General features: G+C 31.2%; 1 protein-coding gene across 1 annotated transcript; it reads right to left on the reverse strand.

The window, feature by feature from the left end:
* Positions 1-517: 517 nt before the first annotated feature.
* On the reverse strand, positions 518-4,306 carry LOC127120180 (cytochrome P450 84A1). Its single transcript, XM_051050589.1, has 2 exons — positions 3,232-4,306; positions 518-1,515 (listed from the first exon to the last, which is right to left on the reverse strand). The coding sequence occupies exons 1-2, from the start codon at positions 4,165-4,167 to the stop codon at positions 892-894; spliced, it is 1,560 nt and encodes a 519-aa protein (XP_050906546.1). The 5' UTR covers positions 4,168-4,306; the 3' UTR covers positions 518-891.
* Positions 4,307-16,147: the final 11,841 nt, after the last annotated feature.

Raw genomic sequence — 16,147 nt, forward strand, 5'->3', positions numbered from 1 at the left:
ATGAATTCTTTCATTGGAGACAAAATTCATGTTGCACACTAGGTGTATATGGATCAGAACTAGACTCTTGATGTCAAATGTTAGAACTTAGAACCACAAGATTGATGAGTAATGAAGAAATTAGGGTGTGGAGAGGGAGAGAGAAATTGAGGGAGATAATTTATTGAGGGTGATAATATTTTTGTTCTCTTTCATTAACAATAACAATGATACCTATAAGATATTAATACAAATGATTAGGATATAAAACAACAAGTCAAATAATAGAAAAGTAAAAAAGTCTTAATAATATTGTCTGGTTTTGAAGTACAATCTTTATAAATTTGTAATTTATAAAAACAAAAAAGTGTCTAGTTTCATTAAACAGTATATTGTTTATGCATTATTCTTAATATCAAATTTTTAAGTAATGCAATATCTTTTTACACATATTACAACCCATTCCATGGTTTAGATTTCACTATTATATTATTCAATTGAGATCATTCATAAACACATGCAAAGCTTAATAATAGGCTAGAAACAAAAGTGTGGTACATTTGAAAATAAACTAAGAATGAAATTTACAAGCAATTGTTTTATGGAATAATACATGATGTTATACTTGAAAAATAAAAGCTTACAACAAGAAGAAGAATGAAAAAAAAAACCTCATCTTTTAAACTCTCATGTTCTTTTTGGTGCCTTTCTTAAAAGATTTAACATTCATACGTGTTCTATATTGCATTTGAACCCTGTATCTATAAACCTCTCATGTTTTATTTTTATTTTCATAAAATACTTTTTTTTCTTTCTAATAGTAATAGAATAGTACTAGAATTAAGTAAACCCAAAAAGAAAAGCAAAGAAAATCGAAAAAATGATTGATTGTTTTTCTTTTCATTCTTCTTTCTAATCAAGAAGACACAAGACACGTTTAGTAGGAATGGCAACGAGTCGAGTTGCTCTAGGAGCAGTGAGTCCAAACACATCACTCATGTCCATTTCGTGTGGCTTCATTCCATCAGGTAACTCCCATGTAAAGCAATGAAGAAGATGAGCCACCGCCAAATCAAGCGCGTACAATCCCAACTGCATCCCAGGGCAAGATCTACGACCCGACCCAAATGGAATAAACTCAAAATTACTCCCTTTAAAATCAGGCATATTCGGATTCAAAAACCGTGACGGCTTAAAACTTTCAGGTTCCTCCCAACAACTCTTATCTCTCCCAATCGCCCACGCGTTAATCATCACGCGTGCGCGCTTTGGAATAAAATAGCCGTTAACCATTGCATCTTCGGAAGTTTCGTGAAGGAGCAACGGGATCGGCGGATGGAGACGTAGGGTTTCCTTAACTACACATTTTAAATAAGTAAGTTTCTCAAAGTCGGACTCTTCGATCCGACGGTCTAGGCCCACAACTTCAGCCAACTCATGTTGGATTTTTTTTAGATCTTCTGGACTTTTTATTAACTCAGCCATGGCCCATTCAATTGCTGATGCTACCGTTTCCGTTCCTCCAAACATCACATCCTGTAACGAAAATGACAGTTTATTAGTTTATTTATTTATATCACTATCTTCACGTTGAACAAAAAGAAAAATCTAGTGTTGGCTTTTTTTGGCACTGAAATTATTCTAAATTTGAGTGTAAAATAAGAAAGAGTGGACGAGGACGGAGAAACAACACCAACCCAAACCAATGAAAATGCTATTGCAATGTCACTGCCTCTTTGGTGGCTTTTGTTTTCATACCCAAACCAAAAAATATCCACATCACATGCTATATACTTGTAGGTTATATTTAAATACTTAATCAATATAAAAAATATTTGATTTTAATTATAAATTTTTTAGAGGTATATATATCAAATGATATTAATTAATTTATAAAACTAAACTCAATCCTATATAAAAATAAATAAATAGTGTGGTACATTTTTTTTGGTTATTTTAGAGAAAATGGATAAATATGTACATTCTAAATGATTAACACTCTTGCAAATATATACTATAATATACTTTATGTATCAAATGAATATTTATGATTTGAATAATACGAAAAGAAATAAAACTATAAAATTGGTTTATTTTAATTTTGATGAAAAATATTATAAATACTTATCAATGGTTTTAAATTTTAAATAAAAAATTTATATCTCTTACTACAACCTAATAATTTAACCATAAACATATTTATGTGAAATTTCAAATTAAAATTTTATTTATCATAATAGAAAAGATAATAATAAATTTAAGGATATGGTTTTAGAGCTAACATCCTAACAAATAAATGTTTATAATTTATATTTTAAAAATGAAATATTTATTCATTTTCAATTTTAGTATCGATTAATTTGAGACTGATTAACTTTTTTATATAAAAATTTAATAACTAATATATATACAAATAAATATATGCAATATGATTGTTGGTCACTTGATTTATAAAAATGCATAGTTTTATTTTATATATATATATATATATATATATATATATATATATATATATATATATATATATATATATATAATATATATATATATATATATATATATCACCAAGGTGTCAAACTTAATAAAATAACACCAATAATTTTTTATCGCATATTTGTAAAACAAAATTCGTCATTGAATTGAAAGCTATTATCATATAGATCAATTTATAAAATTTCACATCAACAAAAAATTATTGACATGTTGACAGAGATTGAAAAAAACTAACGTTTTCATAAAGTTTTGTAAGACGTTAGTTTTTATGTATTTCGTTAATATATCAAATGATTTTTTTTGTTGATATTAAATTTCATAGACATAATCTATATGATAATAGTTTTAAATTCAAACAGAGATTTTTTTATACGAATATATGATGATGAGTTATCGGAGGTGTCATATTATTAAGTTTGACATTTTGATGTCAGTTGATCTTGATATATATTCCCTCCGTTTCATGGATGACCTATTTGAAATAATAATGTTTCAAAAATAATAATAATAATAAAGTTTTTTCAAATAATACCCTTTCAAATAATTGAAGTGTGGAGTTGTCTGTTGTACTGACACATTTTGTTCAGTGGTATTTGTGGTTTGTGAGAGAGATCCAAGGTGCCTTAATGACCTGGGGCCAATACCCCAATACTTATTAACTACTATTAGTACTATTTTCTTTGTCAAAAAGAGAAACAAACAAAACTTTATATACTTCAGAAAATCATAAATATTAAATAATTGAAAGTGAAGACTTACCATGATAATAGCTTTAATGTTATCCTTTGTAAGTTTGATGGAACTCTGCAAATCATCTGATTCATTATTCACTTTAGCTTCTTCACTATAGAAAGCAAGCAACTCATCCACCATATCAGTTTCTTCATCACCAATCTCTCTCTTCTTCTCCACATGTTCATCTATGATTTTGTCTATGAAACTATCCAAATCTTTACGAGCCTTAACAAGTCTTGCATTAAGCCCTTGAGGATCAATAGCTCCTAAACAAGGTACAAAGTCTGAAATATTAAAAGCTCCGAACAATTTGGAAAACTCTTGTAATATTCCAATAAACTCATCTTGTCCTTCTCTCGAACTCGACCCGAAAGCTGCTCGATAGATAATATTTTTGGTTAAGTTAAACACTAGTTCTCCGATGTTTACAGGTTTGCCTATGTTGTCAGAAATAACTCTGACAGCATAGTCAACCTCATCTCTAACCGATTGCCAAGACTCTGCGTGTTTGCGGCTGAAAAGCTTTATCACGCAGAGTTTTCGCATTTGGCGCCAAAAGGGACCGTAGTGAGCGAATGCCATGTCAGCGCGGTCGTAAGTTAGGTATTTTATGGCAACCGTTGCAGGACGGTTGGAAAAGATGTTGTCTTGAACTTGGAGAACTTGACGGGCGGCATCCGCGTCGGAAATAGCCACCATGTGGAGGAATCCCATGCGTAGGTGGAAGATGCCACCGTATTTTTTAGCTAAGTTTGCTAAACCACGGTGGGTTAGTTGGTCCATCATTAACATGTTACCTATAAAAGGCAACCCTTTTGGTCCTGGTGGATATGTTGGTTTTTTGAGGATTCGTGACACTAAACCTAACAAAAGTATTAGTGGTAGGATGAAGATGGTTGCCATAAAGAACGGTTTTTCCTTAAAGTTGTCGATGGTTGGAAGTTTTAGAAGTGAATCCATTTGGTTGTTTTGTTAATTTGCCTTATTTAGATGCTTATGTATCTAGCTATCTAAAGTGTATGAATAAGTTGGGTTTGAAGGGAAATGCTTGCAACTCTTTGAATGTTGCTAAGTTTATTGATGTATTGGAGCCTATATTTATACAACTTTCTTAGGAAAATTCTTTAATATTTAAAGTTTTTTGGATCCTAATATCCAATAAGAAAAATTATTCAATATGAAAAAGTCACATTTTAAAATATATTTATATTTTTGTTTTAAATAGTTTTTCATTTAAAAGTATGAATAATAATAATAATAAGTATAATAAAAAATATAATAATAATAATCAATAAATGTTATATTTTAATATATATATATATATATATATATATATATATATATATATATATATATATATATATTAATATTTATCAATAAAAATACTAAAAGTGAAGTAACTAAATAAATTTATATTTTTCTAAATTTAAAATAATTAATTATTTTTAAATATTTATGTGAAAATTTTATATTTAATTTAAAAAAAATATCAAATATACATGTTATAAAATATTGATGGAAAAAAATACTGACTAAAGCTGTAAAGTTAAAAAGAGAAACTTTTTATTTTTACTCAAGGGATTTTATTTTTTCTAAATAGGGAAAAAACTTTTAAAAAATAAAAAGTTAAGCAATGGGAGGAATTTACTAAAATGGGACATCTACATACACGTACAAACAAAATGACTGACAAAAGTGTTTGAAAATATGAACCTATCACAGTCATTCTATATGCCAATACTTATACGTAGTCAAACGTGTGTAGTTTTCTGTATTATGAAAAAACACCAAATTCTCTTTTTTTGATCAAGAAAAATACCAAATTCATTAACATTGAAAACGAAGTGATAAAAGAAAAAGAAAAAGAGGAGTTTGCTTTCTTTCTATGAAAAATGAATTAGCAAGCAAATTTGCATATTATAGAAACTCAGTTACAACAACTTATTGTATATCTCATTTAATTAAAGTTAATTTTTTATCCTTTTATATTTGACTTTAAACTTATGACACATGTTTATTTTTAAGAGCGTATATGATGTAACACTTAAAAAAAATCTTAGACGGGTGTGTTTGTGTTTATGATTTCTGGCTTCACACTAAATTTCTCTACCATTTTTGTTATCTTTAAAAATGATATAAATACATTTATATCTTACTTACATATATTATTTTTTAAATATTTTATATATACAATTAGAACAAATATATTAATTATAACTTTTTACACTTTAATATTTTCAATTGTTTACTTATAGGTAATTTATTTTCTCTACCATTTTCCTTTATTTTTAAAAATTATATACAATACATTTATATGTTACTTACATATATTATTCTTTAAATATTATATATAGAAAATTAGAAAAAATATATTAATTATAATATTATACAGTTTAATATTTTCAATTGTTTATATCATCTAAATAATAATATTATATATTATAACTTTTATTATAAAATTTTACATACAACAAAAACACCTGAGTGCTAGCATAAATTTGATTATGGAATTTTGCACTATAAGCATATAACTTAGCTCTTTCTCAAATAGTATGAGTTAAGTTATCTGGCACTGTATACTCATCATCATGTTTTCTCTTGTTACTCCAAAACCATCGGGTATGGCACGACATTGCCCTCAAATTCTCCCACCTTATAGATCCAGTATAACCACTATTACCGTAACTATTTGTTAGATTCAACTTGATCCATGCAAATTAACTCTGAAAAAGGAATTTCGATAAGACTCTAATGATGTATTTAGAAATAAGTGTTATCTGTCTATTATATCTATGCATGTATATTGACGATTTAGAATTTACACTGGATTTTTCATAAAAATTATGATTTTTTATCGGCATTTTTGAAATGTCCAATAAAATTCAATTTATTACATGCATTTGTTCACATTTTTGAAATGTCCAATAAAATCCAATTTTTTACATATATTTTTATCGATATTTAAAAGATTATGGTATCTATCTGTTTTTTATTAAAATTTTTATAATTTTTATTAGAAAAAAAAACATGCATACAGATAATTTCAAAAACGCAGGATACCTCATCTTTGGAAAATATCATTAAATTCACGGTCATTTATGACTTTTCAAAGAATCTAATTTTTATTTATTTTTGTTTTATTTCCAAATTTTTGGAAAAAAAAGAAAAATTTGTCACAAATAGAATTTTTTGAAAATGCCGGTAAAAATGTATATCAAATTTTTTGAATGGCCTACCGAATTTTTCGATTTGCTACCAATTTTTTTTATTTAGTTACAAATTTTTTGCTTAAGATTATTAATAAAATAAAGGAAAAATTATATTTTTAGTCTCCTTATTTTTCCTTACTCTTTGAATTAATCCCCCCATTTTATTTTTAAACAGTTTTGGTTCTTCATTCCCAATTTTATTCTAGAAAACATTAATGTGGATTTTTTTTTAAATACATGTCATATTATTTTATGTCAGGTCATTTATAAATAACAAAAACAAGTTATTATGAGTTTCAAATATGTACAAAATGTCAAGTTATTCTTTTCATTTTAGGAGGAGAATGATGCTTGTTAATGTGGCTAAGATTCATCACTTATCACTTATGACTGTGTAGATATTTCATAATTCATGATGAAGGTTATATGCATGTCATCTTTGAGAGCGTGTGTAAGATGGACTGTCGTACAATATCTCAAATTTATTAGGGATAAAAACTATAATTAAATAAGACTTCATAAAATATATGTAATAGTAAATTGTGATTAAGTATGACCATTATTTATTTTGTCATTGTTACTTAAATTATGTTTAATTTACACATAGCCTACAAAAATTTGAAACAACTCTGTCGGTGAGTTGTATCAAATATTTGAATCAAATTAATCTTAAATTTACAATCTAATTATTTTTATTTAATCACATTGAGTAAATTGCTCAATAAAAAACATCATTGACATTACTTATATTACTTAATTTTAACAATAATAGTTAACTTTATTTTAGATATTTTAAATAATAAAATATATTATTTATTTCAAATTACTAATACTTAACATAAACAGTATAAAAAACACTTGACATAATAATATGTATAACTAACCCGTGTGTTGCATGTCCATGTTAATAATGGATTTAGCGACAGAATTTCCGTGTCTATAAATTTAATTAATATAAATAATATAAAATAGTGACAAAATGTCACGTGACATCCATGTCAACATTTTAGTCATACTGACATCGGCAGACCCATGCCTAGTTAGTAAAAGACTTCCACGTGACATTATCATGCCAACTTCTATTAACAGACGTTAGCAGGTGGAGAAAAAACATGGATGAAAAATATTAAGAGGACGAAGAAATTTTATTTTAAAAAATGAAAGTGGAAATTAAGATATTTATGAGAACTACAAACATATTTAATCCTTATATAAATTTTAAAAAATAAAACTAAAAGCAAGAAAAGCAACTTAACCAATAAAAGGAGTCACTACGCCAAAAACTGGAATAGACAGCGCACCTTAGAGGGCGCTTTATTACAAAAGCGCACTCTAAAGTGAAACGAAAAAATAAGGAGCGAACAACTGGAATAGACAGCGCACTTTAGAGGGCGCTTTTGTAATAAAGCGTCCTCTAAGGTGAAGCGAAAAAATAAGGAGGAGATAGAGGGACAACAATACAAGGCGCTTTTTAGAAAGCGCCCTCTAAGGTTACCCTTAGAGGGTGCTTTTAAAAAAGCGCTCTATAAGTCCATGTGCATTTCCAGTTTATAAAGCGCTTTTGGAAAGCCTTAGAGAGCGCTTTCATAAGCGCCCTCTTAGGCCCCCTTTAGAGGGCGCTTTTTTTCCACAAGCGCCCTCTAAGGTCCCCTTTAGTAAACATTAAAATTATAACATACTGCGCGATTTGTTATTTCACTCTCTGTTATTTTCGTTCTTTTTCACGTTAGGGTTCTCACTGCTACGATTTTCGCTACTTCTAAGGAGTTCTCCTTCCACCTCTGTTAGATCTACGATGTTTCCTCCTTCTATTAATTCGTTGTTAGCTGTTCGATTTTGACACCATAGGTATTTTTCTAATCTTCATATTACTTGGTTTCTCTTCTGACGTTCGCAATTGTTCATTTTTGGTTTCATTTTTCTTGGTTCATACATTTATTGAGTATTCTCAACAATAATTATTGTGTTGCAATGCTAGCAATAGAGACTAGGCATTATGGGTTAAATTTCACCAACTGTTCCATTTGTTTCTCGATGTAGAAAAAGGAGGCAGCAATATCTAAAACACCTTCTACCAATCAAAGGTACACTATGCAGCTTATGAGTGTATTTATTCTAGCATACATAGCGTAGCTAGTAACTTAAGAAGTTTAGGTATGGATGTTATTTGATAGAGTAAATTAGAGTCGACTATTCTTCTGTTAGCTTTCAGTTAGACCATTATACAATTCTACATATATATTTTCTAGTCAATGTTTATCTTTTGTAAAAACTATATGATGATATATAACTATGCTACAAATTAGTGCATACCACTAATGCTTAATGCATGGTTCATACATTCTCATGCTATTGAAGTCAGAGATATCTGAAAATGTTGAGAAACTAACTCAATAAACCAAAATTGTTTTGGTTTTGGGTTGTTGTTGGAGACATGAATGCCCTGCACAGAGACTAACTCAATAAAGCGAAATTGTTTTGTCTCATCCCATTTTTGGTTTCTCTTCTGAAATTGTTTTTTGTTTATTCTAATTAGTAATGGATAATACATGGATGTCTTCCAATCGATTGTCGAGAGAGTACGAGAATGGGGTATCAGAATTCGTTAAGTTTGCCGTTGCGCACGCCGAAGACCCCAGTAGAATGATATGTCCTTGCTTGGGTTGTTGTTATGGGAAACGGGTTGACGCAGTTCAGTTGACATCGCATCTAATGAGGCATGGAATTGATCGAAGTTATACATGTTGGAATTTGCATGGTGAGAAATGTATTTGAAAGTGTTATTGGCACGTTACTCAATATACAAGGAAAGTCTAAGGATGGCCTTAAGGCAAGAAAGGACTTGATAGCGATGGGAATAAGAACTGAATTAGGACCCTTGAAGAAAGGAAAACGAACATATCTACCGCCTGCTGCTTATACTCTATCTAGAAAGGAGAAAAAAACATTGTGTAAGTTTCTAAGTGAAGTTAAAGTTCCAGAAGGGTACTCTTCAGATATTAGAAGACTTGTGTCTATGAAAGACCTCAAGTTAAAGAGTTTAAAGACCCATGATTGCCATGTTATAATGGAACATTTTCTCCCAATAGGTATACGTTATATTCTTCCAGAAAAAGTAAGAAGCTCTATAACTAAGTTGTGTTCTTAATGAGGGTATTTGGATCAATCCAACCGTCCGTGTTGTTAAGAGACATGTAGAACATATTCCAACCAAGAAAAGAAAGAGAACTTAGTGAAAAAGGTACAGGTCAAATGATTTTAATTGTTTTCTTTATTACAGGTAAAATGGCTTTTATTACAGCAAATCGAGTCAGTTGCATCAAAAAAAAGGTATAAACACAATTATATGATATTTATGCATAGAAAATGTTAATTCTTGATCTTATACTTCACCTAACTAATTTTATGATATTTTAGGTTCATGCTATTGATATTGAACAAAAAGAGGTTGTTGCTAAGAAGACTGCGGCTAGCAAAAAAAACATACATCTCAGAGATGCTTTTGCTACTTAGTTTTATTTCTTTTTAAGTTATGAATTGGTTGTATATTTAGAATCTTTAGAAGTTAAACGATTATATATCAGTGGATTGTTGTATATGTATGGATTGTTGTATATAAGGCTTGTTGAATGCAATGTGTGAAAAAGGGCTTCAAATTATACAGTTTTAGGTGTACTGCTTCAATATACAGGTTGTCTAAAATAAATAAAAAAATATAGCGCTTTTTAAAAAATTTTTTAAATAACCACCCACTTTAGAGGGCGCTTTCCAAAATAAGCGCCCTCTAAACCCTTTAAATTTCCACTTTAGAGGGCGCTTTCCAGTAAAAGCGCCCTCTAAACCCTTAAAAGTTTCCACTTTAGAGGACGCTTTCTTTAAAAAGCGCCCTCTAAAGTGGCCCTTAAAGGGCTTAAAGAGCCACTTTAGAGAGCGCTTTCACCAGGAAAAAAAGCGCTGTCTTTACCTATGGCAGCGCCAGATTAGAGGGCGCTTTAAAGCGCTGTTATAGGCCAAAAAAAGCGCCCTCTTTTCCCTTATTTGGCGTAGTGAGTACCATTCAATTGGTATTAAAAAGGATGCAAGTGGTGTATGTATATTACTAAACTAACAACTATAATCTTCTCAATTCTACAGTCTTATAAAGTTTCCGTCTGACCATCTTTCTGCGGGTGATAAGTAGAACTCAAATGTAGCTTTGTACCCAAAGTCTTCTGCAAACTCTCCCAGAATCTCGACGTAAACCTTGGGTTTCTGTCAGATACAATATTGGATGGAATCCCATGCAAACCGATAATCTTCTCAATATACAGCTCTGATAGTCTCTCCAATGGATACTTAAGTCAAATCGGAATGAAGTGAGCTGACTTAGTCAACCTGTCCAGAAATAACCCAAATGGTATCATAACTATTCATTGTCCTTAGCAAACCAGACACAAAGTCCATCGCAATATTGTCCCATTTCCACTCAGGAATAGACAACGGTTGCATCATACCCAATGGCTTATGATGTTCAATCTTTGACTTATGTCAAGTCAAACAAGCATACACAAACTCAACAATCCCCTTCTTCATTCCTGAAAACCAAAAGAAATCCTTTAAGTCTTGATACATTTTAGTAGCGTCAAGATGAATACTCAAGCCACTCATGTGACCTTCCTCAAGAATACTCTTCTTAAATTCAGGCACATCTGGTACACAGACTCGGTCTCTAAATCTTATCACACCATTCTCGTCAATTCTGAAATCACCACCTTGACCTTGATTAACCGACACCAATCGATCAACCAATCCTAATTCAATCTTCTGACCTTTTCTGAACTCTTGAAGAATACCACTGGTCAACTTCAACGTGCTCAAATTCACGCTATCATGAGTCATTTCACATACCAAACTCAGATCTCAAAATTGTTTAATCAAATCCAGCTCCCGAACCATAAGCACCGACGTATGCAACGATTTCCTACTCAAAGCACCAACTACGACATTGTCTTTACTAGGATGGTAATTCAAACCAAAATCATAGTCTTTCAAAAATTCGAGTCATCTTCTCTACTTTATATTCAATTCCTTATGATCAAATACATACTTCAAACTCTTGTGGTCAATGAACACCTCAAATATGGAGCCAAATAGATAATGTCTCCAAATCTTAAGTACGAACATGACGACAACTACTTCTAGGTCATGTGTAGGATAATTCCTCTCACGAACCTTCAAAATTCTATAAGCGTAAGCTACAACCTATCTATTCTGCATTAGTACACCACCTAGACCCATCATCGAAGCATCACAATACATAACAAAAGACTCACTCGGATTTAGAAAAATCAATATTGGAGAAGACGTCAACTTATTCTTGAGTTATATAAAACTCTCTTCACATAAAGAACTCCACACGTACAATTGACCCTTTCGAGTCAAATGAGTCAAAGGCATCTCCAACTTCGAAAAGCCTTCAATAAACCTTCTATAGTAACCGACCAAACCTAGAAAGCTTCTGATCTCAGTAACCGACTTTGGAGTTTCCCATTGTAACACGCCATAAACCTTCGATAGATTAACAACAATACCTCCACTAGAAATTACATGACCCAAGAAACTCACTTCTTTCAGCCATAACTCACACTTAGATAACTTTGCATACAATTTCTTATCCTTCAAGGTTTGTAACACGATTCTCATATGTTCTACATGATCTTCATTTGAATTCGAATATATCAAGATGTCATCAATGAACACAACCACAAACTAATCTAAGTACTGATGGAATATTCGATTCATGTACTCCATGAAAACCCTAGGCACATTAGACACTCCAAATAACATCACTGAGCACTCACAATGACCATACCTCATTTTGAATGCAGTCTTCGAAATGTCTTCTGGTTTCTCTTGAATCTAATGATATCCTGACCTCAAATCAATCTTGCTGAAAACAAAAGTGCCAACCAACAAATCCATCAGATCATCAATCCTCAGAAGTGGCTACTTGTTCTTGATAGTCACTTTATTTAGATGTCGATAATTAAGACACAACCTCATGCTACCATAATTTTCCTTTACGAGTAACACTGGCACAACCCACGGTGAAACACTCGGTCGATTTTTTTTTCTCAAGAAGCTCTTCCAATTTCTTCTTCAATTCACTCAACTCCGAAGCAGACATTCTATAATGAGCCATCGACACAGGACTAGTCCCAGGTACTAAGTTTATAGCGAACTCAACCTTGCACTCTGGAGGTAAATCAATGATGTGATCTGGAAACACTTCTAAAAAATCGCACACCACTGGTAATTCATCAATAACATCTTTTATCTCGGCCTTCAAGGAAGCTAATAACATAAACATTCCTGCCTCATCCTCCACGAACTCGTCCACTTGCTTTGCAAACACAAACAACTCATTACCAGACTTTCAAAAAAAAGTAAATAACTAAGTTCAATAAAATTTGATTGTATCTCATAACAACATGAAAAACTTGATGGTGATTTAGCAAGTGTACTTGATTGTTGCAAGTAATATTATGCTGAATACAAATAAACATCAAATATGAATATTGAAACTAGTATTGAATAGAAAATTCTACTTGTTGAAAAAAAAGTTGCTTCGGTTTGTTTGAGAGATTGAATTATAAAAATTAAAGTTTATAAAACTAATGATTAAAAGGAGTCAGACGATAGACTTCGATCCAGAGAGGGATGAATAGATCACTAGTTAAAAACTTTGAATAAAAAACAATTTTGAAAAGTTTATGGCAAGTAGAAGTAACCCGAATCGGACAGTGTAACCGAACCTCTATCGAAATTCTCAGATATGTGTTAATTCTATAAATGTATGATAATTAATACAAATTTATCAAAGATTTTGAATCACTACCAATTGAATGCTAAGCTACAAGGATAGTCTATTTCAAATGATCAATCACAAAAAAATCTATTGTGACAAATTATCGAACACCTTGTGCCCAATCAATTTTGTTTGGAAATTTATATGATATTGTTTATATTAAAATCCAATCATAATCTAAAATATTATGATCAATTCAACAACACATATTTCAAAAGGTAATAAAAAATATTATCCAAACAAATTGATCGCACAATCGATGAATTCAACAATTTGCAAACGAAAAATAAAAGAGATAGAGAGGGAGATAGAGTACACATGGATTTGTTTAGGAATTTCCCCAACGATCTCATTATGGTTATGTCTACCCTCAATTCGAACTCGAATTGAGATGATGAAATTAACCCTACTTTGCAAAAGTATGTATACAAGAGAGATGTAACAATCCAACCCTATAAACCCTAAGTTTGATGTTTATTCTGACACCTTCTCTTCCCTTGATCAAAGCTTGATCAAGTAACCCAACAATGTTGATTTGATTCACTGTCTCATGCTATTTATTTGCAAGAAATCCCTTATTCCTCAAAGCTTTCACTCGATCGAATCCAAACCGCGAATTATTGTAACCCAAGATTTACCAATATGATCCACCGTCCCATGCTACTCATTTGCAATAACCTTCCGTTCTTCAAAGCCTTCACTAGATCGGATCCAAATTGTGTAATCGTGTCCAAAACCTTCAAATCTCAATTTTATCTTGAAGGAAAACCCCAACTCGATTTTCTTATTTGAACCCTCAAAGATCTCAACCCAATTTACAACTCAATCAACCTAAATTAGACGTTATCAACCTTAATTCTAGATGGCACCCAAACAAAGAATGATTATGTGTAGTTTGTTATGTGTAAGCATATAATGAGGTTGAAGATGATGAGAATGCTTTGAAATACTGGTTTCATGTAGGTTTACTCTAGAACCTTACTAGAAATAATACTTGCATAAAGTGTATATATATATATATATATATATATATATATATATATATATATATATATATATATATATATATATATATATATATATATATATATATATAAGCAAGTATAAAGCAAAATGAATTCAAAAGGAATAGAAAAAAATGCAAAATCTTAAGATATTTGATGTATGTGTTGACCTATGCAAGTTATGTGTCGACACATACGATGCATGTGTTGATCTGTAAAGACGGCACATTAAAAATACCCTACATGATTTAAAAACGCAGTACATGAGCCGACTTGAAAAACGGATGTGTCGACCTGTAGAGAAAATTTATGTCTATATATCGACTTGCAGAGCGTATGTGTCGATACATAGTTATTTTTCACATGAAAATCAGTTTTTGATGCATGGAACATTTTCTTTGATGCATGAAACCTTTTCTTTGATGCGTGAACCTTTTCTAAACCTTTCCCAACATTTTGTTATGCTTCCTAATGCTAAAATGCACAACTAGACTCAGAGGATACCATCCAATATACATAAACGCTAAAGTATCTTAGTTTTGGCATCATACAAAATACATCTAACAAAAGGTTGCACTCACATACTCCCCCTTTTTTATGATGGAAAAATTTGAGACAATATGTTTCGTGTCTTCATGAAGGCTCCCCCTGAATGTATGCATCATAGCTTCATAGCTGCATATGCTTCTCCCCCTTTGACAATATCAAAAAGAGATAAAGCAAGTTATTAACAGCATCACATAGATACAACATATACAATATACCATATAGAGGCGTTTGCAAATATAAGAACATGCACTAACATATATGAAGATACACAATAGAAATTAATGCAACATAAATAGAATGTTAACATAACAACATTACACGATTATCATCCAAGGCAATACACATAGTAAAAGCATTGTCTCATATTCAAACAAATAGTAACATTGTCAAGACATAACTAAAAGAAAAACAAAACAACAAACAACAATGCATGATGACTCAAAGTATGGCTAAAAGAAATTCTCCATAAGACATGAGACTCAAAGATGCAACAATATAACACTTCATTGTCCCCCACGAACCCTAGATATTGGTCTCACTCCAGGATGCCAACCTTTCCCATCATTACCATAATGATGATCCAAGAAATCACACATTTCTCGATAAAATTGAGTATAATGATAATGATTGTCCTTTTGGGTTGAGATCATATGGTTAATCCTAGCAATTATAGATACATGATTTGCATCCATCTCATTGCGCATAGGCACAAGACTTTCCGTCACATAAGAAGCAAAGGCTTTAAAATTGGCATCTTGTGTAGTCATGTGCTCTTGTATTAGACAAAATCTCTCCACTTGAGAAACCTCAAAGGCATCTCGCCTCCTACAATCTTCCTCATAACGCTCATCTTGCATCAGTTGTATATTCTGAAGCATAGTCATGATGGAAGACGAATCACTAAATTCAGCACCAAAGTTATTACCATGAGCATCTTCATAAGTAGCATCTTGCATAAAATCATCACCATCAGGAACATCATGAGAAGTACCAATTGGTTGATCATCAACCATATGTATCTCAGCAACATCATCACTAAACTCTATAGGGTCATCGAAATTATAAATCTTCCTACCATTCATACCCATACGAAAGTAGTACGCCCGATGGTTTACATCCCAAAAGTAGCCCATGTTGGTTAGGGTACATTGAGAGAACTCTTGAGCCTGGCCTAGAGATATATACTGAAGATTAGGCATCCCAATGTTGAAATAGTTCAAAATCTTGGAAATCACGGAAACATAGAAGAATAAGGTTCCCTTGTTGCATTACTTGATGGAGAACATGCGAGATATAAAGTAATGTGCCCAATTAATCTTAATCTTGTTCAA

The sequence above is a fragment of the Lathyrus oleraceus genome, chromosome 2 (assembly GCF_024323335.1).
Source record: "Lathyrus oleraceus cultivar Zhongwan6 chromosome 2, CAAS_Psat_ZW6_1.0, whole genome shotgun sequence".
Lineage (NCBI taxonomy): Eukaryota > Viridiplantae > Streptophyta > Magnoliopsida > Fabales > Fabaceae > Lathyrus > Lathyrus oleraceus.